Here is a 25,022-nt window from a genome sequence, read left to right as displayed (position 1 = left end):
CCATAGGAACCCATGTTTAAAAATAAATACAAATTGGTGTGAATGGAGCCTTAGTGCAGACTTCAGGGAAAATCAGTGAGCCAATCACACAAGCACTTTACAGAAAATTACAGAGCTGCAGATTGAAAAGGAAGGGTCATTTTTAATAACATTCAATTGTACACTTTAAGATTGTAAGTTCTAATGAGCAGGGCCCTCTGATCCCTCCTGTATTGATTTGTATTGCAAGTGTACTGTCCTCATGTTGTAAAGCGCTGCGCAAACTGTTGGCGCTGCATAAATCCTGAATAATAATAATAATAATAATAATAATAATAATAATAATAATAATATAAATCTATATCCCCCCCCATGGAAGTGGAGTTACCCTTTAAGCAAGAAGTTTTGGAATGCGGAGATATAGATATTTATATCGAGAATAAAGACAAAACACGGCTTTAATGTTTCGTTTTGTTTATTGACCGATAATATCCAGCGATTACAGCGTTTTAACCCAAATGTCTACCACCCCCCATATCCCTAAACTCCAATCAACTGGCCTTCACAAAGGCAAAGCAACTAGGCAAGAACCCATTGTTGGTGGTGGGGGTTAGAATTACTACGCAGACCCACCTCTGTCTTACCCAAAATACCAGCAGCAAAATGGTGGAGGGGATTAGCAGCTTGTGGGTCAGTGCCCTGGTATTAAATATATAGATATATGTAACATATACAGGATACCGATTATGCTGGCAATGACTGGTGCTTTTGAACAAGTAAAACCGATGGCTTCGGTATACAGGGGTCACTCCACCTAAAGGGATTTTAAGAAAGGGGTTTTTGAGGTATGTGCTAACTTCTTATAATCTTTGGGGACTCTAGCAGCAAGGATGAAGCTCTCAGCCATTCCGCCCTCTACTGGCGAGAGTCACACCCTACAAGGGGACTCAACAGGTGGCAAAGGAGATTAGCAGCATGCAAAGAGTTCCCAAACACTATAAAAGACCGGCAGGCGTTTCCACCTGCACTGGAAATAACAGCGTGACGTAGACTGGTCTGTTTCTAGAACTCATCCAAGACCCACCAACCATTCAAATACTGTGAATATCCAGAGGCCAAGACCCTTAATAACTTCACCCGTGGAAAAGTCCATCTGTAAAACATTAAAACGGGCCTCAGAGACAGGTTGAGAAAACACGGCTTTAACAGTTCAGGATGCAGTTGACTTGTCAGTTTTCTGCAGCAGAAAGGGTTAACAGAAGCATTGAAGTTGCGTGCATTGAATGTAATGTGTTGTACCCATAGATTGTAGGCCTGAGAAGAGACGTGTTCACCGGTCACAGTTGCCAGCACTGGTACAGAACGATCAACCTGGAGAGGGAAGGTCCAGCTCTCTCCCTCATCCTCGTGGGACGCCTGGCCTCCTCTCCCAATAAAAGGTCCGGATCCTCTGAAAAGACAAGCGCCAGCCTTGCTGGGAACGTCACACATCGCTGAGTGCCTGACGGAGAAAAAGGACAACGGTTATCAGCAGCCATACAGACGCATCTTCCAGCCCGCCAATTCCCTCTGACAGGGAGGTCTCGCCAAGAAAACGCACGGCTAGATAAGCGATGACAGATCCCCCTCTGGAGGAAAAACTGCCAAAAAAGGTTTCCTCTCTCCGCAAATTTCTAACAAATGATACAAATGAAAACTAAAGGTAAAGCCAGTTTAAAACTGATCATCATGTTTTAGTGAAGTTAAAATAGTTTGTTAGGACGAAGCTGGTCTGATCGAATGATTACCTTCACTACTAGGTGGGCCACTGTTTAAAACTATTTTACCTTGTTTACAGCACTGTTCCGGCAGAGCAGCACCCTGAAACAAAAAATAGTTGGCTGAGAGCTGCTCAGCCATTCACAGGGGTTTTGTATTCTATGAATAAATACAAAGCTTCCTGTGAATGGCTGAGATCGGGACTTCATCTGCCTGCCTCTGCCAATCAGGAGGCAGCTTTGTTATTTATGGAAACGTATTGTATTTAGCAGAAACGTTAAAGCTGAAAGCCAGAAATTCTTTTCGCATGCTTCTATTGGGCCAGCCTGGTTCACTGCCAAGTATATAGGAGGGGGTGCTGTAAATCACTGTAGCAGTCAACCCTACATACAGTAATCACTGCAAAATTTCTGGGTGCCGTTCCAGGGGTTTCCCTTCAGCACACTAAATACAGAGGGGAAGCCCCGGGTCACTCACTTTTTTTTTTTTCTTAAAGGAATACAAGGCATTACCTCTCTGCCTCCTATCAGAGAAGGTCAGTGTCCAGAGGGGTAACAAATCTGCATCAAGCCAAGCTGCCCCAATGCAAGTTTGCAAAATTGATCAAACCTGGGAGGTTCAGCTTTAAAGGATAAGTTCACAGTATAAAAAGGGAGGAACATGTAACATGTTTAAGCTCCTGCTGCCTCTCCCTCCCAATCCCCTGCCCCCTCAGTGTGCAGGGGATCTTCTCCCCACATTCACAGTTTAAAAACAGCATGGCATCACCCACATGGCGTGTCATTCAGTTAGTTTCTTGTGAATGACTGAACTAAAAGTACCCTTAGCCACCTGCAGAAGTCGGCTTTTAGTTCTAAATGAACTGCGAGGGTGCTGATGAGTGCATTTATAGTTCATTTACAAGCCCTACAGCTTTCAAACTGACAGCCCATATGGAGGTACAGGCTGAAAGCTGGGGAAAATCATATGGGAAGGTTTTATCACCTACACACCTAACAGCTCCCTCCTGTGCTCAGACTTTGATGCTGCCGACACCTCCAACGTACCAGAGTAAGGGATGGTCAGCAATCAGGACAAAAAAAAAAAAAAAAAGTATTCCTTTAAAAGACATGTACAGTGCTGCAAAAAACAGCCTACGCGTTTTGGACAATAGTCCTTAGTCATGGCCTGACATTGTGGCCCCCTCCCCCCCAGATCCACTGAACATAGGTGGAATGCTTTCCAGGCTTCTGCAGGAAAAGTAAATGCACTTTTTTCCAGGCAAAATATGTACATTTATTATTTTCTCTACAAAAAAGTGAAATTTATCCTTTAACCACATGCCCTACTGGGAACTTTTTTTTTGGCTTAATATTTGGCTTTCAGCATTGTCAAACTTTGAATGACAATTTTGCAGTCATGCAACACTGCGCCCACACTCATTTTCACACAAATAGAGCTTTTTGGTATTTAATCACCACTAGGTTTTATTTTTTGCTAAACAAACGGAATAAAAAAAAAAAAAAAAAAAAAAAAAAAAAAAAAAACACCCCACACACACACACAAAAACACACACACAAACGCCTTTTCATAGTTTGTTATAAAATTTAGCAAACAGGTAATTATGGCACTGATTGGCAGCACTGGTGGGCACTGTTGGGACTGCCCTGATCATCAGTGTAGATGTCCTTTTAACACAAGCCGGTTATCAGCTTTCCTCATGCTGTCAGCATAAGGAAAGGAAAGCAGATGACCGGCTGTCATTGGCCCTGTACTGTGATCAGCTGAGTCCAAAGCGCAACCATAGGAGGACGTCATATGATGGCAAAGTGAGCCCACACTGTAGCAGTCATTCGGCGATAGCGCAGGCGGGAAGTAGTTAGAGAGAGCGGTCAGATACTCCCTTTTCTGCAGAGTACACAGCACATTGCAAACTGAGCAACTTTAAATGCTTTCAATCCCAAAATTATCCCCTTGCTGCTGCTTGTAAAAAAATGTGTATTCACACAGCACTGTTAATACTATTAATCAATACCTTACAGCACTGCGAGAAACAAAGTGCAAATAAACGAGGAGTTGGAGTGTAATCACTTAAACTGAAGTGGAGCACAGAGGATAAAAAAAAAAAAAAAAAAAAAAGACTATATTATATAATGGGACTTGCTTAGTGTATTTAGTCAGAGTGGCACTTATTTTTATTTATTTGGTTTTGTTGCTGCTATTAGTGTATGGTTTGTTTCATTTGCACTTATTTATATGTCTCAAAGTGCTGAATGTTTTTCAGTAATAACAGTCATCTCTGATCCCGACACTGATACAAACACAAGGGGTTTATACCTGGTTTAACCACTTCCCGCCCATGCTATAGCTGAAAGACTGCTACAAGCGCGGGCGTAATATGCCAGAAGGGCGCACACGGACGTCCTCCCGCGATTGTGCTGCCCAGGCACCCCATGATCACCGAGTCATTCAGACTTGGCTGATCACAGATCGGGGTAAATAAAGGGCCAAATCACAGCAGCCCTTTACATCCTGTGATCAGCTGTCATTGGCTGACAGCTGATCACGTAGTAAACCCAAGCCGGTTATCATTTTTTTTTAGCATGAGGAGAAGAGGGGAAAGCCGATAACTGGCTTCTGTTAAAAAGGACATTGGTCCCCATCAGTTCCGCCCAACAGTGCAGCCCACCCCACCCCACCCCCACCAGTGCCAACCTATCAGAGTGCAACCTCATCAGTGGAGAAAAAAAAAAAAAATTACCTGATTGGAAAATTTTCTTAAACTATGAAAAAGGTTTGTTTTTATTCAAAATTTTCAGTCTTGTTTTGCAAAACAAAAAACCTGGTAGTGATTAAATACCACCAAAAAAGAAAGCTGTGTGGGAGAAAAAAAAAAAAAAAAAAAAAAAAGTATACAAATTTAATATGGGTACAATATGACCACACAATTGTCACTCAAAGTGTGACAATGCTGAAAGCTGAAAACTGGCCTGGGCAGGAAGGGGGTTGAAGTGCCCTGTAGGCAAGTGGTTAAAATTCAAAAATGTTAAAAAGGAATAAACTCTTGTTTAAAAAGAAAAAAACTGTAAAATGTCTCCATGTAGTGTGTGCAACTGTGACTCAATACTCTTGTTAATGTTCCCCCTCTGCTGCCTAGGCTGGTGAAAATAACCTGTGCTTCTTGGTATAGAGGTGCAGGTCACCCCCTCCCATGGATTCAGGTCCAGCAGCCAATCACTAGACTAAAGCACCGTCACACGATGATGGTAGTAATATCACAACGACTTTAAGCATGTGATATCAGGGATTTGGTGGCGGCTGCAATGGAGGTGCATAGACAAGGTATCAGTGTGTCAGGTGACCCCTTTGACAGACAATGTCACTATGTCCTCAATGGATAAAGTTGACTGTCTCTTTAAGTGACCCTGAACTATAAGCATGGTGGCTGAATGTGCCAATAAAATACCTCTGGCCTTTCCCGACTGCTACAAGGATGAGGATGACACAAGAGATTGAGGTCAGTATAAACATCTCATATCCATCATCACCTCTCAGCTCTGCAAGCTACAAAAGCAATTACATCCCAATCTGCACACTTCACATCCAGAGTTATTTTATTTCAGATTAGATTTGTCAACAGGAAAATACAAAAACGAATGGAGCGTCTTACTTTTCGTGTAAACTCTGGGAGAACGAAGGCTGCTCGATGAATACTGGAGTTATAGTATCGCAGGTTCATTTCATCAACTTGCTCCTGAGATAACTGCCGTACCGGCTCCCGGAAACTTGTATTCTGCAACAAGAGACCAGACATGAATTCCTTGTATAGTTTCATTTGTGCATCTTAAATCGCACACCCGCCAGTTTTTTTTCTTTTTCTTCATTACAGTTCATTGCTGATGATCTTCTGCAGCCACTTCCTGTCTAGATGGCTGTATGGCATTACATTGTTAAAGATCTTAAACCGCTTCTAAAACCTTAACTTTTTTTAATCTTAAATGCATTCCTTGCATTGAGAAAAATATAATATAAATATATTATACACACAATCTTTCCTTATACTTACCCAAGTCCTCACTTGATCCAGCACTGTGCTGGTGTGTAGCAGCTCTCAGGCTTGTCTGAGCTATTGGCTCCCGCTTCTCAGTCAGATCCTGTGACAAGGGAGCAGGGGGTGTCCCAAACTGTCTGCTATGGGGGGATGGGGGGGGGGGGGCACACCAAGAAGATGAGGAGCCAGGGGCGCCAGCGTGCAATGGCGTCCCTAAAGGTGGGCCAGAGGGGGCCCTGACCCCCCCAACATTATGCTGTGCCCCACCTTGTGCCCCCCCCCCCCCCCCCCCAATAAAAAAAAAAAAAAAATCAATGTCTTAGAGGGAGAGAGTCCCCAGTCAGCTCCTGCGGGTGATTCCTCCCCCCTCCCTCTGCTTGCTGACACTGCATAATGCGAGCATTCACACAACCACGGGCGCCCGATCTGCTCCTTCCCCTGCATCCTTATTGGCAGGGAGAAGAGCGAGTTGCAGGAAGGACTCCACCAGGACTCAGTTACTGAAAAAACAGACTGATTTCTCCCATCCTTAGGACAAGAGAACCAGCCTGTAAATTCCAAGAGATGCCAGACCAGAGCAGTCAATAGCAGGGGCAGGACAGCAAGAGGAGGCTGGGGAACCCCACAGTGGCAGAACACCAGGGCCGGAGGCAAGACAACCTTTGCAACCCTGATAGTTCTCCCACTGCTTTGGATCCTTATATTTTCTTGGTATGCTGGTGACATATATCTCTTGTTTTCTGCCACCCTGGGGAACCCCAATACAGTAGGAAGGGAGCTCACTGCAGAACATGTGAAAGGGCCATTGTGGGGTCGTAGTAAAGGGCCCCAGTAATATATATATACACACACACACATACATACATTTTATAGTTGCCCCCCTACTTTTGTCCCTGTCCCCCCATGTGCCCCCCCTAAATATGAAAGCTGGAGACACCACTGCCAGCTTGGAACCGGAGAAGAGGAAGTTTGGGGCCACTCTGTGCAATTTCATTGCCCTGAGCAGGTAAGTGCAAACCTGTTTGTAAACTTTTTTATATATACTAATCTCGAGATTTTAGAGATTAATCACTTGCAAACCAGCCACAGTACATATACTGCGGCAGGTCGGTTCTATTGCACGAAACAATGTACCTGTACGTAATTTCATGCAGTAGACAGCCGAGGCATGCGCATGTGCCGACTGGCCAGAGAGGAAGCCAATCAGTGGGTCTCGCAGACACTATGTCCGCTGGGACCCGCTGATTGTTCCCCAGAGAGGCAGATCGCTGTTCTGACAGGAATGAAGATAGAGATAGCAGGAACGCAATAAGCAGGAACACGGATCTCTGTTCCCCCAGTCAGTCCATCCCCCACACAGTTAGCAAGCACCTCCTAGGGACACTTAAAGCGGAGTTCCAGGCTTTTTATGTTTATTAAAAGTCAGCAGCTACAAAAAGTGTAGTTGCTGACTTTTAATAGACCACTTACCTGTTTCACGGTCCAGCGATGCGGCTGAACGGAGCACCGCTCCTCTCCGCCTCCATTGCCACTCTGGCCAACTGGCCGTGACAGCTTTTGGCTTCACGGCCGGGCACGCACGACGCATGCGCGAGTCGCATTGTGCTCCCGGAGTGGATAGGCGATCTCCTAGGACCTGTCACGTGTCCCAGGAGAGATCGCCTAGAGGGAGGGGCCACCTAAGGCAAAAGGAGGAGTCGCCTTGGCGGAAGGGGGACAGGAAGTCCCCCCCTCAACAAAGCCCCCACCCCCACAAAAAAATAAAATTACATACCAAATGTGGCATGTAAGGGGGATGGAGTGCTTAAAACGGAAGTTCCATTTTTGGGTGGAACTCCGCTTTAACCCTTTGATCACCCCGGTGTTAACCCAATCCCTGCCAGTGTCATTAGTACAATAATACACTGTCACTGTAATAACATCATTGGTTCCAAAAAAAGTGTCCGATTTGTCCGCCGCAATCCCAAAAAATAAATAAAAAAGTGTTGCCTATAGTTCTACCAAGTTTACATATACATTAAAGTGGATGTAAACCCAATGTCATCCTTTCTAAACTACTGCCATAGGGGTTATCTATAAGGATATAGATGCCTCCTGCATGTATCTTTACCTGTCAAATGTCTCCCCTCTGTCTGTTATGAGACCCGAAAAACTGCAGATTCTGTGGGTGGGTCTGTTGTCTGGAGCTCGGTGGGTGGAGTCGTGATGTCAGTAGACTCCCCGCCCTCTTCTACACTCCCCACCCACCTCTACACTCCCCTTGTCAATATGCATTTTTCTCCTGTGTATTTTACACTGAACTTCTGCTATGATCTCTAATATCCAGTGAAAAGACAGGAAAGTAACCACATGACTTCAGCATGCCAAATCATGGTGAGGTGTGGAACAGCCAATCCTTGCAGAGCTGCTGAAGAAAGGAGTGGGGGAGGGAATTAAAAAATAATGTATGTCTCTTAGGCTAGTGCACGAGATATGTAAATCACCTGTCACTCACAGCAAGGGGGAGGATTTGACAAAGTTTCTCAGTTTGTCAAGATTTCTCTCACTGAACAATAAAAGAGGATTGCTCAGAGATGGATTAACTCTTTGTGGCAAGACTGGGCTCAAATGATAGGAAATCTTATACTCTACAGTAGGATAATAAAAAAAAAAAAAAAAAATTTCTCGGGTTTACATCCACTTTAAATGTATGTCCATTTCAACAATGAGAAGTAAGCCATGAAGAACATGCATGGGGTGAGGGAACATGGTCTGCCAGCTCAGGACTTCCATTACTAGAGGAACACATTTTTCTAAGGAAGCTTAAAAAGGCAGAGAGGTAGGAATACATTTTTTCACTGGAAACACTAGTACATGACCGAGTTGGTGGGCAGGAAACAAACTCACAGGATTTTTACTGCACAGCATGAAGCCAATCTGGCCACTGGGGTAGGTTGGGATGGTGCAGTAAGCATATTCTACCACCGGGAAGAGAGATTTGCAGAACTTGTGCATGTCCTTAATGAGGTCCAGATGCAGCCACTGACATTCACCTAGAAGAAAAAAAAAAAAAAAAAAAAAAGAGAAGAGAAACAAGAATGAGTGGAGGGGGTGAAGATCGCCCCCTATTGGGTTTACATTTGTCCTGTGAGAGATTGCTGGCAGCAGCTCAAACACAGCAATGTCCCTAATGTTGGCAACAGACGCCAAGAGGTAACCATTATCCTGCGTTACATAAACTAACAGAAAACCTGAATGCCGTTTGAGTGCTGTGCCAAGAGCACTCCCTGCAGACAGTTACTGGTGGCTAACAGAAAGCTACCCATCACTGCTTGCAATAAGGAGCTTTCCAATCACATGATCATAACCCCTATTATGCCTATGCCAGCATCGGTAAGTTGTGTGCCAGCCATATAATCTGTCCCCTGGCATGAAATATTTTTTGCATTAATAAGGTGTATGTGGCATAACAACGCCCACATCAGTCTGCTTAACTGACCCATGCTTTTCAAAATGTGTGAATAAGCTATTACTGTTTGTATCATTTTTAAATTTTGTCATAAATAAAGACTACATACATACAATTCTTGTTTCTGTACCCGTTCACAGGAGGAAAGGAACAAATAGAGGGTCACTGATTATCATCCGCACCCACCTTGCTAGTCCCAGGACCACAGGTGGGACAGCGGATCCTGGGATAGATGGCAGGGGAAAAGGGAGGAGCAATCATTTCAGGATGAGGGGAGGTTGAGGAATGGTGCGAGACAGGGGTAGGCAACCTCGGCCCTTCAGCTGTGGTGTTACTACAAATCCCTTCAAGCCTCTGCCTCTAGGAGTCATGCCTGGGATTGTCAGGGTCTTGCAATGTCTCATGGGACTTGTAGTTTCAAAACAGCTGGAGGGCTGAGGTTGCCTACCCCTGGTGTAAGTGATTGAGGGGCTGTAAAGCAGCTGGATTGCTTACAACAAAAAACAAAAAATGAACACAGTCCTGGCGGCTATTAATGGGAGTGCGAGTTAGGGCTCTTTCACACGGGGCGGATCAGTGATGACTGCCCCGTGAACACCCGCTTGCTCAGTGGGGATCGCTCCGCCGATCCCCGCTGAGCAGGAAGATGTCAGGTCCATCGCTGCACACTTTGCAGCGACGGACCTGTCAGAGCACCGCTCTCCCCTATGGGGGATCGGATGATGAAGGACCGTAGAGTCAGTCGTCACCCGATCTGATAACGGATGGAAAAGTAGGGTTTTCCTCCGTTACACTTTTCGGATCGGAGCGGGTCGGATGTCAGCGGACATGTTCCATAGGAATACATGTATGTCCGTTTTTCATCCGAAAACGGAAGGATGAAAGACGGACATACGGATCGTCAGTGTGAAAGAGCCCTTAGGCTACTTTCACGTTTGTGCGACTTCACAATGCGACTTTGATCTGACTTAACATTCTCTGGACCAAAGCCACATCAAAAGTCGGGCTAAAGCAGTGCGGGAACCTTTTCTGAAGTCGCAGCGACTTCTGTAGTGTCAGTAGGAATTGCTCTCATAGAAATACATTGAATTTCACATGTCCTGCGACTTGGGGGGGGGGGTCGCAGGACAGTTGGATACCGAGTGTGAAAGGAGCCTTAAAAGGCTAGTTTACCTTTACAAAAAAAACCTGCCTGTGCAGGTAAGGGATGTTTGTAGATCCAAACAAACTGTGCAGCTCTGACTAAAGATGAATAATACCCTTGCTATAGGTGTAGGCCATTTTAATACCTTCTTATGAAGCCTCACTGGAATACTCCCAGGACATTGCCAAGTGAGTCCTAGTCATCACTGCTCACCTCCATCACAGGAGCGAGGTCCTTCTCCGATTCAAACTAGAGGTCGACCGATATGGGTTTTTCTCTGGCCAATGCCAAAGCCGATATTTAGAAATCGCGGTGGCCGATGGCCGATATATGATGCCGATTTTTTTGGGCCGATATATTTGGCCGATTTCTTTTTTTTTTTTTCCCTTCATCTCATAAAATCTAACAGTTAGACCCCTTTCACACTGGGGCGTTTTTCAGGCGCTTTTGGGCTAAAAATAGGGCCTGTAAAACGGCTCCCCTGCAGTCTATGTGAAAGCTTGAGTGCTTTCACACTGAGACGATGTGCTGGCAGGATGTTAAAAAAAAAAAAAAAAGTCCTGCAAGCGGCATCTTTGGAGCGGTGTATACTGCTCCTCCACCACTCCTGCCCATTGAAATTAATGCGCACCGCTGCCGAAGCGCCTGCAAAGCGTTTCGGCAGCAGCGCTTCAGGGGCGCATTTAACCCCTTCTTCGGCCGCTAGCTGGGTTATAAGCGCCCCGCTAGCAGCCGAATAGCGCCGCTAAAATGACGGTAAAGCGCCGCTAAAACTAACAGCGTTTTACCATCAACGCCTGCCCGCTCCAGTGTGAAAGCAGCCCTAAGTAATAAGTGATACAGAAAATTTTTTATATTTAAACATTTATTAAACAAAACAAACCTCCAATCAGTTCACTTGTATGTATAATTTAGATTAAAAAAAAAATAACTATCTTAAATATTAAATACACAAAAACAGGTAATCAAAACTTTTGGACGAAAAAAAATGGGCTAACTTTACTGCTTTTTTTTTTTTTTTAATTTCATTAGTGTATTTTTTCCAAAAAAATTGCGTTTGAAAGACCGCTGCGCAAATACCGTGTGACATAAAATATTGCAACAACCGCTATTTTATCCCCTAGGGTCTCTGCTAAAAAAAATATATATAATGTTTGGGGGTTCTAAGTGATTTTCTAGCAGAAAATACAGGATTTTTACTTGTAAGCAACAAGTGTCAGAAAAGATTTAGTTTTTAAAGGGTTAAACTGAGAACTTCTCCACGGAGTTCAGTCTATTGATAAAAGAACCTGAAAGAGATACAATGTATATTCTTATCAGATTTGGCTGCCCAGAGGAGGAGAGAAGAAACCTTCAGACAACTTGCAATTGACTTCTATTACAGAAGTCATTTGCAAGTCCCGCTGAAGGTATAATCGGCTTTTTTTTATCAGCACAATCGGCCGATGCCGATTAAGTAAAAAAAGCCAAATATCGGCCGATATATCGGTCGACCTCTAATTCAAACCCCCTCACATGCTCGCCCTCTCCCCTGATGCAGTAGTTCTGAGTTCAGGATTTGAGAACTCATTCCTCTGATGGTGGAGGTGAGCACTGATGACTGGGCCTCACTTACCAACGTCATGGGAGTTTTCCCAATCAGGCTTCATAAGGTATGGAAATGACCAAAGGCTTTAGTCAACTTCAGAGTTGCAGTTTTATTTTTTTTTACTATCTACAGATGTAAAGGTGAACTAACCCTTTAAAGACTGCACTGCTGCCCCTGTATGACACATCTATGGAAGCAAAAAGGTTAAAGATAAAAAGGATCCCCCCCCCCCCCCCCCAATTTCGAAAATTAGAGATCCTCACAGCTGCAATTAATGTAAATGAAAAATAACCTCTCCCTAAAATGTGGTGACAGTTACCTTGACAGCAGAGGATCCCGCCGTCTCTCAGCGCCGTCTTCATCAGCTGGTAATAAGACTCTTTGAAGAGACTCTCGGCAGGACCTGCCAATAATGAAAATGGGACAGTATGGATGGAAATGGTCAGTGCAGGAAATAGAGGTACAAGAACAGTCCTTCCCAAACCAGTTTACACTCCCATTAGAGTAGAGTAAATCCCATTAGAATACATAGGATGTAAAGTGTATTACAATACAAGTGTATGTAGAGAACCAGTTTCCAGATTGCTTTATTAAAGTGGAACTTTAGATGGCCTAGGCCAGAATGACGTCCCCCTGAATACACATCTCTGGCAGAGGCCCTACACCACAACATCTCACAAACTGCCTCCTGGGATGCATGATGTAGGCTTCTCAGGAGACATTTGTGAGAGCATGTACACCCTCTGCAAGGTCTCAGCACAGCCAACTACAGTTGAGATCTAGCACATGTGGGAAGGGAGGGTGGAGCGCACACATACACAGTGGGCATCCCTTCCCATAGATCTGGCAGAGCTTCAGAGGGTCTACTCTAGCGCTTGATCTCATAAATACAGCGGCAAAAGCAGAATCATTTTTTCCTGCATAAAAGAAATATTGTGGAGCAAACAAATGCTAACGCACTAACATTAGTTGGCCTCTACCTCCCTAGATGAAATGCGAAGATATGCTTGTGTAGCATAGGTAGTTCATAAAAATCCCATAGAAAGGGTGATGTACTTCAGCAGGCAGCTCCACCCGAGACAGGAACGAACCTTTAGAAGCACAAAAGGAACACAAGGGGGCGCCAGCAAAGTGCAGCATTAATGGGCTTATTATAGGGATCACCCAATATCATTTTTTCAGTGCCGATACGATACCGACATCTCGGCCACCTCTTAGGCCGATAAACTCTACCAATATTCTGTACATTTAAAATGTAATTTTTACACAGCCCTTAGTTTTTTTTTTTTTTTTTAAATCACTGTTATTGCTGTCACAAGGAATGTAAAACATCCCTTGTGACAAGTACTCTTTATGGAGGGATCGAGGGTCTAAGACCCCCAAACCCCTCCTCTGCACTTAAAAAAAACATCAAGATCTGCGTTTTCGAATACTTTCTATTTTTTTTTTTTTAAACTGGCACCTTTAGGATGCCAGTAATCCGGAAAGTGTTGTCATGACATCGCATCCTGGGTTAGTAGATCCAAGAGCCGAACGAAGCATAGGCTTTGTTCGGGTCTTTGGCCATCCGAAGAGGGGGGGGGGAATGACGTACCTTCCTGCTGCTTGTAATAACAGCCGAGCAGCTGCTGAGCTGCATCAGTTGCCATTACAATAAAGCTGACCGTCCACTCTAAAGAACGGTACTGGGGTGATGCCTGTAGCTGCAAGCATCACCCCGTATAACCCCTTGAAGCAAAAGAAAAAAAAAAAAAAAACGGCCGCACGCAACGTGTCTGAATTCTGCCACATTACTCTATATGGCACAGCAGCACAAGACCAGCTCATCTGGCACCAACAACCATGCTATGTTCAAAGTCACTTAAATCCCCTTTCTTCCTCATTCCGATGATCGTTTTGAACTTCAGCAAGTCTTCTACACCACATCTAGATGCCTAAATGCATTGAGTTGCTGCCATGCGCTTGGCTGATTAGTAATTTGTGTTACTAAGATATGGAATGGGGTACCTAATAAAAGTGGCCGGTCACTGCATGTACTGCTCTGCAGAGACATGAACAAAGTTTCACTATGCGACACCCTAAATAAAAGCAGAGAAGAAAAAGCAGTGGTCTCTCTGCAGGTCTGACTCTCCATCTATAAACAAAGCCCATTCTGTCTACTCATTGGAGAGCTCTAGCACCACCTCTGCAGGGGATGTGTCAGACCTATGAAGACGGCACCGTTTTTTACAAAGAGCTTCTCTGCAGCGTGCTGGCAGGGGACAGGCTTTTCTACTCAGGATGTAGTAAGACATTGCACAGCTTTTGTTTGATGCACCTACATGTATATATTGGATTAAAAATGAGATTTCAGTTGGACTTTCAGTGTCTTACCTACAGGGTCGGAGGAGTCTGTGATGATGACATCAAAAGCATCTTGGTTCTGTTTCATGAACTGGAAGCCATCACCCACGTGTAGCCTGAGCTTTGGACTGGAGTACCCCACCGCCATCCCTGGGAGGAACTTCTTGGAGACATTAATGACTTCCTGCGCAAAAAAAAAAAAAAAAAAAAAAAAAAAAAGTGTATTACTCCAATGGCAAGTTCTTTAGCCACTTGCAGACCGCCCACCCACCGTACATATTACAGCGGGAGTGGGTCGCCGGCGGCCGCTCTGTGCCAGATCACATACCTAGCACATGATCTGACACCTTCGGGTCTGGATTGCGCTGCCGGCGAACCGCTCCCGCTGTAATCACATACACAGCGGCAGATACCGCAAACTCGATGTCCACCGGCACCCACCGATTATAGAGTACAGGCACAATGGCAATCTGGCAGACTGCAGTGCTGTCTGAAAGGAAGGTATGGATTCTGTGTTCCTGCAAAGCAGGGACACAGGTCTTTACCTTCCCCTAGTCAAATCACCTCCCCCACAGTGAGTAAGCACAGTTAACCCTTTGATCACCCCCTGATGTTAACCCCTTCCCAGCCAGTGACAGTGCTTATTTAGCACTGATCAAGGTATTAGCATCACTGTTCCCAAAAAAAAAAAAGTGTCCGTTTCAATATCACACAGTCCTGCTATAAAAGTTGCTGATCGCCACCGTTACTAGACAAAAATAAAATCTCTACCTCTCAGATTGTAGCCACTATAACTTTTGCGCAAATCAATACACGCTTATCGGGATTTTTACCAAAAATATATATAGCAGAATACATATTGGCCTGAACTGATGACAAAATGTCATTTCTTACAACTGGATGTGTTTTATAGCAGAAAGTAAAAAAATATTGGTTTTCCAAACTTGTCTTTCTTTGTTTCAAAAACTAAAAACCGTAGAGGTGATCAAATAGCACTAAAAGAAGGCTCTAGTTGCGGGGGGGAAAAAACAAACATTTTATTTGAGTACAGCGTCGCACTACCATGCAATTGTCAGTTAAAGTAAAGCAGTACTGTATTGCAAAGAACGGCCTGATCATGAGGGAGGGATGGGGGGGAATCTTCTGGAGTGCAAGTGGTTCTAAAGTTTTTTTTTTTTTTTTTTTTTTTTTTTTTTTTAATTATAGGGGGTAGTAAAGTCACGTATGCCATTTTTACCTACAGGCAAGTTTATAATAAAGCTTTCCTGTAAGCAAAATGAATCTCTCCTAAACGTGCACAATTTAGGAGATATTCTAGCGAGCAGCAGCCGGTGATATCACCGGCACTTGCGCTCTGAAGGAAAGGCATACTGTATCTTAAATGAGACACAATGTACAGGGATAGTGACAATTGTAGACACGCACCCACACTCCCTCAGGTTGAACTGGATGGACTGGTGTCTTTATTCAACCTTACTATGTCATTCAGGAACTCGGGGAATCTTTGGAAGACCGGGTGAAGATGGAAGCCTCTGCAGTGGTGACAGCGCGCCACTGGAGGGCTTCGTTTTAAAGGCAAGTCTCATAAATGTATTTTTTTTTTGGTTTTACAAAGTTTACTATGACTTTAAAGCCCAACTCCAAGCAAAGAAGAGAAAAAAAAAACAAAAAAAAAAAAGAAGAAGAAGTTTTCCCATAGAGTGGGGCTGTGCCCGCACTGCACAGGTCAACTGGTCGTTTTTGTCTAGGGGTGAGGAGAAAGCTCTATAGCCACCTGATCCTTCATGGTCCAGCGGCGGACTGTTCCTGGTCTATGGAATGTGCTCTGGGCTTGATGACGTCAGAACAATCCACTATTCCAGATCACTGGAGCGCCGGACTGCTCTTGTGCTAGGATTGAGTAAGTAAATCAGCAGTTAACCCATGCAGCACTTAAGGTTTTTATTTTACCTTCGTGCATTCTTTGCATGAAGGTAATCAAACCTTCTGTGTGCAGCAGCTATCTCCCCCCCCCCCCCCCAATTCTTACCTGAGCCCCATCTCCATCTAGCAAGGTTCACAATAGCCTCAGCTGTCCCAGGACTCTCCCTCATTGGCTGAGACAACAGCAGCCCACTGGCTCCCACTGTTGTGAATCACAGCCAATGAGGAGAGAGCGGGGGGCAGGGAAAAGCTGCGGCTCTGTCTTATGGACGCATAGAGCACTGGCTCGTGAGCGAGCACGCAGCGGTACCCCCAGGGCAAGCGGCTTTCTCTGGGGGCACTGCTCGAGGTGGGGGACCCAAAAAGAGGATCAGAGCTGCTCTGTGCAAAACTACTGCACAGAACAAAAAAAAAAAAAAAAAACACCTTTAAATACCAAAAAAGAGAAGTATGGGATTTTTTTTCTTTGCAGCATCATACTTACCTCAGTGAAGGTAGCATCAGTCACCTTGGCACCTCTGCACTGAGAACCAAGCGATCGAACACAGCCAATGGCTTGGTTCTCATAGCCCTTTGCTCTACCCCCCCCCCCCCCCGTGGGCTCATTGGAGCACTGGGATGTGGAGGGGCGGGGAGCGGCCAGGCACCTGGCAGATCTGGACTTCCATTGTCGGGATGACGCGGCGCCTGGACCGATTCCTGTGACATCAGACCGCTCTCTGCTGAAAATGGGTCACAGGAGTGCAAAACGAATTGCACTCCTGTGATCCATAGGAGAAGCTCAGCCAAACGAGCTCAGGCTGGACTTCTCCTTTAATGCATTTTCTGCATTAGGGTAAAGAAAACCTCCCTGCTGCTGTCAATCAAATTCTGTGATGAGGGAGCAGAGGGCGGGGCCCAAGCTGCTCTATCCGTGTCAATAGATGCAGACAGGGTGGCTCAGGATAGAGCCCGTACAAGTGGCTCAAAAAAAAAAAAAGTGGGGCTTTCCATGGGGGAGTGCCGGTGGAGGAACCCAAGAAGAGGATTGGGGCTGCTCTGTGCAAAACTATTACACAGAGCATGTAGAACATGTTCATTGTTTTAATAAATATTTGAAGCTTAACGATCACTTTAATGGCTCAGATGTTAACAGGCTCCCAATCATTTGACTGCTGCGAGAGCCAATCACAGTGATTGGGAAGCTGCTCCACCTCCCAGCATTAAAGCCCACTAAGCATTCTGAAAACGATAACCACTATTCATGCTACACGTTCCATGTTACCTCATCAATCTCACACTGTACGACCGTTTCCACGCACGGATGTTTCACCACCTCCCGCAGGACTCCGCCGTCCCCTCCTCCGATGATGAGGACCTGTCATATAGTACAGACAATCAGTGATGAGAAAGTGCAATTAAATCTCCTCTCCCTCCCCCTAGGCAGATTTAATATAAAGCTGGCCATAGAAATAATAATATCTGCTGTAGCCAACAAATGTAAAACGTATTTGCTTGTCGAAATAGGGTGCAGATGCATAAAGAATGGATTAACCATCGCATACATTCTACAGCTGACAACTGGGAGGGATCTGTAACAAAAACCTCTATAGAAAAAAAAAGTTTAAAGGACTCGTTCACAAGGAAAGCTGTGGGAAAGGAGCTGGGCAGTAAAAGCAGGTGGTTGAGCCCCTATTTTAACCCCCTCCCACCATCTGTGAAAATAAGAAAAAAAAAAAAAAAAAAAAAAGTGAAGGGGGGCTAACAAATGTATAGAGTCCTTTTTACCTTACCCTTGGTGACCTCGCCGAATGACAACTACAGCACAGCCACACTTTGCCAGGAGGCCGTCACATGACGTCCTCCCATGCTGGCGCTGCCTGCGGCACACATGGGCACCGATCTGTGATCAGGGTAAAAAAAAAATAATTTTGGCGGCTCTTTACCACGTGATCAGCTGTGTCAGATCACAGATGTTAACAGGATTTGCCGGTTATTGGCAATCCTCCTCTCACACTGAGAGCTGAAAGTCAGCAAATCCACACAAGGGACATTTGCACTGACAATCAGCATCCCGATCATCAGTGTCGGAGAAAAATTTCATACAAATTTTATATCAAAAAATCCCCCCCCCCCCCCCCCCTTCAAAATTTTCAGCCTTATTTGGTTTAGCAAAAAAAAAAAAAAAAAAAAAAAAAAAAAAAAAAACCCAGCGATGATTAAATGCCACCAAAAGAAAGCTGTCTCAAATAAATAAAAATTTAGTTTGGGCACAGCGTTTCATAACCATGCAATTGTCAAAGTGACAGTACTGAAAGCTCAAAATTGGCCTAGGCAGAAAGCGGGTGAAAGTGCCCGGTAGGCAAGTGGTTAAGGCAAAACTAAACTCACCTTCAGTAAAGTAATGCGGTGTCCCGGAAGCTCCCCACTCACCTCTTTGAGCGGCTGGCTTCTAGGTACGGATCGCCAGCCGATCTCATTGGCCAGGCCGAGATGTCGTCACTCCTGTGACGTCAAAGATTTTAGTCAGCTCTGCATTGCTAAATGTGTACAATGAGCTGCACATGCACAGCTCACTGTTCAAGGGCAGACAGACAAGTAACTTTAATGCAGAAGAGACTCAGGGGGTTATTTACTAAAGGCAAGTGCACTTGGAAATCCAGTTGCTGTAGATCTGAGGGGGACACGCAAGGAAAATTAAAAAAAAAAAAAAAACGAACAGCATTTTAGCTTTCACACGATTGGGTGATCAAATCAGCAGCGCTTCCCCTCATTTCAGATCTTCCCCTCGGAAGTGCAGTCGCTGTATATCTAAATGCACTTGTAGTGCACAGTGGATTTGTCTTTGGTAAATCAACCCCAAAGTGTCTAATGTTTTAAAGCGGAGTTCCACCCTAAAGTGGGGGGGGGGGGTGCAGATACCGGTCTAATACAGGTATCTGCAGCCACTTCCACGCTTAGATAGCCGCAGAAAATATCCGCAGATCCCCGCCCCCCCCGGTCCCGGCCCCTTACCATGTGATCAGCTGTCAGCCAATGACAGCTGATCACTTGATGTAAACAAAAAAAGATCGGTAATCTTTTTTTTTTTTCTACTCACGCTGATAGCGCGAGTAGAAAAAAAAGCCGATCACCGGCTCAGATGAGAGGGACAAAGGTCCCGAAGTGGAAGAGGCAATTATGCCTCATCTTTGCCACCTAACAGTGCTGCCTATCAGTGTAACAGATCAGTGCCACTTCATCAGCGTACATCAATGAAGGAGAAATATTACCTGTTTTTTTTTTTTTTTATATTCAGTCTTTTTACATTTTTTTTTTAACAAAAAATAAAAACCGCAGAGGTGATCAAATACCACCAAAAGAAAGCTCTATTTGTGGGGAAAAAATGTGGGTAGTGTGTTGTATGACCGCGCAATTGTCATTCAAAGTGCAACAGCGCTGAAAGCTGAAAATTGGTCTGGAAAAGAGGGGGGTTTAAGTGCCCTGTAAGCAAGTGGCTAAAGAGATAACATACAGTGAGGGGGAAAAAAGTATTTGATCTCCTGCTGATTTTGTACATTTATCCACTGACAAAGAAATGATCAGTCTATAATTTTATTGGTAGGTTTATTTTAACAGTGAGCGACAGAACAAAAATATCCAGGAAAAAAACAAAACAAAAAAGCACTTAAAAAAAAAAAAAGTTATAAATTGATTTGCATTTTAAATGAAATAAGTATTTGACCCCTTCGCAGAACATGACTTAGCATTGGTGGAGAAACCCTTGTTGGCAATCACAGAGGTCAGACGTTTCTTGTAGTTGGCCACCAAATACTCCCACTCCCCCCCCCCCCCTTTACTTTAGGTTTCGTATTGAATCTCACCATGATTCTAATAACACCCACTGCTCAAGTTTTTCATTACATATCGGATTCATTGAAGGAAGATGCATCACTGTAAATCCATCAGATCCAAGCCTCAGATTGCCTTTAGGCAGGCTCTGCCTATGTGGGGTTTTCACTACATGGGCAGAGAGGGGCATGAGAGCTGCCTGCCAGTTTACTAGCAGACAGCTGACATCCTGTACACAAGGTCAGGAATCTGTGGCAGTTTTCTACATTGAAAACTGATGCAGTCCCTTCATTATGTGCAGAACCCGCACCAGTTCCTATGTCACACGGAAATAGAAATTGGCACGGGTGGCACAAAAAGTCCTAACTGCTTCTTATGCTTTGCCAGTTACCTGCATGGTTGGTATAATGGTACAGGAGGCTTTGTTAATGCCCCCGTTGAAGCAAAAGGGGCCACTAGAGCAGATAGCAGTACTGTACCTTGCGTGGATTTGGGTGACTGCAGAGTGGGAGGTTTGCGATCATCTCTTGGTAGGAAAACTCATCTCTCTCTGTGCATTGAATTAATCCGTCCAGAACCAGCACGTTCCCGTAAGTCTTACTGCAGAGAGTCAGATTACATACACTCAGTGCACACGCCATAGACCATCATTCAATGTGCAAGATCACAGCTTAGGACAGAGCCCAGTACTTGAATGAAAACAGATCCCCCATTATGAGAGGGACAGGTGCAAACACCGATCACATCATTTAACCACTCAAGGATCGAGCCTCTTTCTGAGATTTGGTGTTTAGAAGTTAAAAAACGTTTTATTTGCTAGAAAATTACTTAGAACCCCCCAAACATTTAAATATAAATATAATATAACATAACATATATCCCTAGAGAATAAAATAACGGTCATTGCAATACTTTGTGTTACACCATATTTGCACAGCAGTCTTACAAGCGCCCTTTTTTTGGAAAAAATAAATCAGTAAAGTTAGCCCAATTTTTTTTATATCGTTAAAGATTGTTATGCCGAGTAAATTGATACCCAACATGTCACGCTTCAAAATTGTGCCCGCTTGTGGAATGGCAACAAACTTTTACCCTGAAAAATCTCCATAGGTGACGTTTACAATAAAAAAAATAAAAATAAATAAATATTCTACAGGTTTTGAGTTACAGAGGAGGTCTAGGGCTAGAATTATTGCTCTTGCTCTACCGATCGCAACAATACCTCACATGTGTCATTCATATACAGGCGCTGTTCACATATGCATTCGCTTCTGCACGCAAACTCGACCGGACCGCGTTTAAAAATGTTTATTTTTCCTTTTTTTCTCATTTATCTTTTTACTTTTTTTTTTTTAAATTGCAGGGCTTTTTGACCCCAGATCTCATATTTAAGAGGACCTGTCATGCTTTTTTTCCCTATTACAAGGGATGATTACATTCCTTGTAATACTAATAAAAGTGACAAGACAAAAAAAAAAAAAAGTGTCACTTTTATTCCTATTACAAGGAATGTAAACAGGAGGATCACAAGTGGATACTATGGCACCTAAAGCCAGTCATAGATGGATCGAGTCTTGGTTGGTTCAGCAGGGACCACCTGAGATTTGATGCATCTATTGGCAGGCTGGTCGATCTACTTGGGTACAACCAGCCTGTCAGATTTCTTACATGTAATTACTGACGGCAGCTATAACCGCAAGCAATAATCACTGTGTTCTGCTGCTGGAGATGCAACTTTATGCCACCTGCGCGCTGCTCTTGTGATCTGCATGCAAGTGGCAATGTATTGTTACAGCACCCCAAACACAGATCACAAACTGTGCGTTTGTGCGCACCAAACTGCAGTGCAACCACTACTTTTTTGCGGTCCGGTGCGTTTTGCAACCCATTCAAATGAACAAGCATCGCTGGTGTTCACATGGGAACATGCACATTCCTATTTGAAACAACTCTGAAAGATGAGCTTAAAGCAGGCGTGCTCAACCTGTGGCCTCCAGCTGTTACTGAACTACAAGTCCCATGAGGCATTGCAAGGCTGACAGTTACAAGCATGACTCTTAAAGGCAGAGGCATGATGGGAATTGTAGCTGCGCAACAGCTGGAGGGCCGCAAGTCGAGTGCCCATGGCTTAAAGCGTAGGTGCTCAACCTGTGGCCCCCAAGCTGTTGTGGAACTACAAGTCCTACCATGCCTCTGTCTTTGAGACTTGTGCTTGTAACTGTCAGTGGCTTGCAATACCTCATGGGACTTGTAGTTGTGCAGCAGCTGGAGGGCCACAGGTTGAACACCCATGGCTTAAAGCAGTGGTCATCAACCCTGTCCTCAGGGCCCACTAACAGGCCAGGTTTTATGTATTACCTTGGGGGAGATGAAGACTAGAATTCACTGAGCAGCAAATGATATCACCTGTCATGTATTTCAGTTATCTTGCAAACTTGGCCTGTTAGTGGGTCCTGAGGACAGGGTTGATGACCACTGGCTTAAAAGATAAGTTCACCTTTTGAAAAAAAATAAACATATTTTGTACCAGTTAAAAAAAAAAAAAAAAAAAATTGTTTAATTCATTCATTCCCCCCCCCCACCTCCCCCCGTTTTTTGGGTCATTTGTTATGATTGCAATTCGTAAATTTGAAAAGCCGAAAAAAGAAAATTAGAAAGACTAACGAATAACAACTCTTAGATTATCGGTATTGGAATTTCCTTTCAAATTTGGCTGTTAGCGAAAATAACAAATACGAATTTATCCAAAGCTACAAATTATCCGGAATGATGAATGCCGCATCTAAACGAATAGAACGTAAGGAATTAATAATAATAAAAAAAATTATAATAAGATGATAAAATTATTATTAGTATTATTAATTCCTTACGTTCCATTTGTTTAGATGCGGCATTCATCATTCCGGATAATTCGTAGTTTTGGATAAATTCGTATGTGTTATGTTCACTAACAGCCAAATTTGTAAGGAAATTCCAATACCTATAATAGTTAAGTTATTAGTTATTTCAGATTTCGAATTTACAGAAAAACTCATTAAATTGGGGTTAATCGATGTCTATTAATGGACTCACTAGAACCCTCACAGTTCATTGAGAACTACAAGCTGTTAGCTGCAATGGCGCACAGTACTTGTAGGCATTCATTCACAGGAAACTGAATGAATGACGTGGCCATATGGGCGCAGCCCTGCTGTTTTCAAATTCTGACAGCGGGTGCGGGGAGAGTCGTCCACAGAGGAGTTGCTCATCCTGAATACATTAAGCCCCAGGTCACACCGGTGTGACTTGCATGTGAATTTGACAAGTCCCAAAAATTGCATGACAAGTCGCACCCTACTGTCCGCAATGGAAGCAGTCAAATTGGTGCGACCTCCCGACTCCATCAGAGTCATACCGATTTTGAAAGGAGTTCTTGCGCTACTTTTTTTTTTTTTTGCAAGTTCTAGTGCAACTTGCATAGACATCTGTGCATAAGGTCGCACAGATGTCTTTCAAGCCGCACTGTCCTGCAGCTTTGAAATTGTGCAGCTTCAAGTGCAGTCACATGCTTTCAAAGCCACACGCGGTGTGACCAAAGGCTGACAGGTGCTGCAGGGACTGGACTATTCTGTTCTATATACACAGTGGAGATCGGGGGTTTCTCCTTTATACCAGGTGATGGTCTTGGCCTGGGTTCACATTTACGCATGCGTCGCGCATAGGAAAGTCGCAGTCATTTCAAATGGCTTGCCCTACCTGTGTGAAATGTGGAGAAAGGGGTCTCCGACCCTTTTTTTGTAGGATCGTGCAGCACCGACCCACATTGTGCTGCTGTGCCGTTGCAGTTTGGCATGCGCGGATGCCAATTTGCGGGGGTGCCATTAAGAATTAACAGCACCCCACCCACATATCCACTAAGGAGTGGTGCGATTCTGTGCATGTTCAGATGTAACCTTAGGCTAGGTGTGTGATTATATATTTTATTATGCACCCCCATACAGGACAGGCCCCACCCTCTGCACACATAGTGACAGCAGTCATACATAGACAGGTATATAGGGATGAGCAGTGTGTGGTCCCCCATAGGCTGGGCCCCTCACCTCCGGAACACCAGGATCTCCTGGAAAGGGCTCTTGCTGTGGTGCAGCACCTCTTCCACCTGCAGGGACATGGCCTGCCCGGGCCACAGGCTGCACGTCTCCCGAAACCAGCCATCCCGCACCGGCACCTCCATTCTCAGTTCTGCCCGCAGCACCGCGCCGCACACTAACATGTGCCCGGGGCAGCCAATCAGACAGCGGGAGAGGCGGGGCCGGACGTCTAGCAGTGTAGGTTGCTTCGCCACGTGGGGAGCCGCAGGCTCTCTCGTACTGCGGCCGCCATCTTTAATAAGGGCACAAAAAAAAGGGACCAGGCTGAGAGCCATGTAGCAATAACTGCTGCTAATCCACTCTTCAAAGAGATTTGCCCGCACTAGGTTCTTAATGACTATACGGGGCCAAACAAGCTGGAAGGCCGAACTCTTGCGGAAATGCGAGAAGTAATATTAAGCTCTGTATATGATGTAAACACCATTCCTCAGTCCGCCCCGTCACCACATATCAGTGTGATCCTTCACTATCTGATCTGATTCATTTTCCTGTGACAGACAATAAACACTTAGGCTCAGCCTGGCGGCCATTTTGGGTAAGATAAAGTCCTAGCCTTCCCAGAATAGCAGGCATTAGAGGTCAAACTACTGCGCGAAAGAAGTCCGGCTGGGGGTGGCCATTTTGGGAAGGACAAAGTCCTGGTTATCTCCATATAATGGCCCAAGGGTCAACAAACTTTCCAAATTTACTGTCCCTCAGACTTTGGGGGGGGGGGGTGGGGGGGGGGAGAATGTGGCCATTGGGAGTAGAAAATATCCAAGGCCAGGGCATCAGTGAGAGTAAACAATGCCTCAGGTGTGATGTTTAGTTGCATAGTACCTGTGGTCAGTAGGAGGAGGAATAGTGCCCCATCATTGGTGCCAGTGGG

At 44.6% G+C, this 25,022-nt stretch overlaps 1 protein-coding gene across 1 annotated transcript; it reads right to left on the bottom strand.

Annotated features, from left to right (window-relative positions):
• Positions 1–436: 436 nt before the first annotated feature.
• SRM (spermidine synthase) lies at positions 437–24,324 on the bottom strand. Its single transcript, XM_073603462.1, has 8 exons — positions 24,104–24,324; positions 20,504–20,624; positions 17,479–17,571; positions 14,322–14,475; positions 12,268–12,351; positions 8,655–8,800; positions 5,388–5,510; positions 437–1,480 (listed from the first exon to the last, which is right to left on the bottom strand). The coding sequence occupies exons 1-8, from the start codon at positions 24,274–24,276 to the stop codon at positions 1,463–1,465; spliced, it is 912 nt and encodes a 303-aa protein (XP_073459563.1). The 5' UTR covers positions 24,277–24,324; the 3' UTR covers positions 437–1,462.
• Between the last annotated feature and the right edge of the window lie 698 nt (positions 24,325–25,022).

The sequence above is a fragment of the Aquarana catesbeiana genome, linkage group LG10 (assembly GCF_042186555.1).
Source record: "Aquarana catesbeiana isolate 2022-GZ linkage group LG10, ASM4218655v1, whole genome shotgun sequence".
In the NCBI taxonomy this organism is placed as follows: Eukaryota; Metazoa; Chordata; class Amphibia; order Anura; family Ranidae; genus Aquarana; species Aquarana catesbeiana.
This window is presented reverse-complemented; position numbering and strand designations above follow the sequence as displayed.

What these genes read in the sequence shown, in the direction of transcription:
- SRM (XM_073603462.1), bottom strand. Translation starts at nt 24,276, where the DNA reads ATGTTAGTGTGCGGCGCGGTGCTGCGGGCAGAACTGAGAATGGAGGTG. An exon ending in TACAGTGTGAGATTGATGAG is followed by an intron (nt 14,476 to 17,478) that starts GTAACATGGAAC and finishes TTTTTTGCGCAG; the next exon opens with GAAGTCATTAATGTCTCCAA. An exon ending in CGGGATCCTCTGCTGTCAAG is followed by an intron (nt 8,801 to 12,267) that starts GTAACTGTCACC and finishes TTTTTCTTCTAG; the next exon opens with GTGAATGTCAGTGGCTGCAT.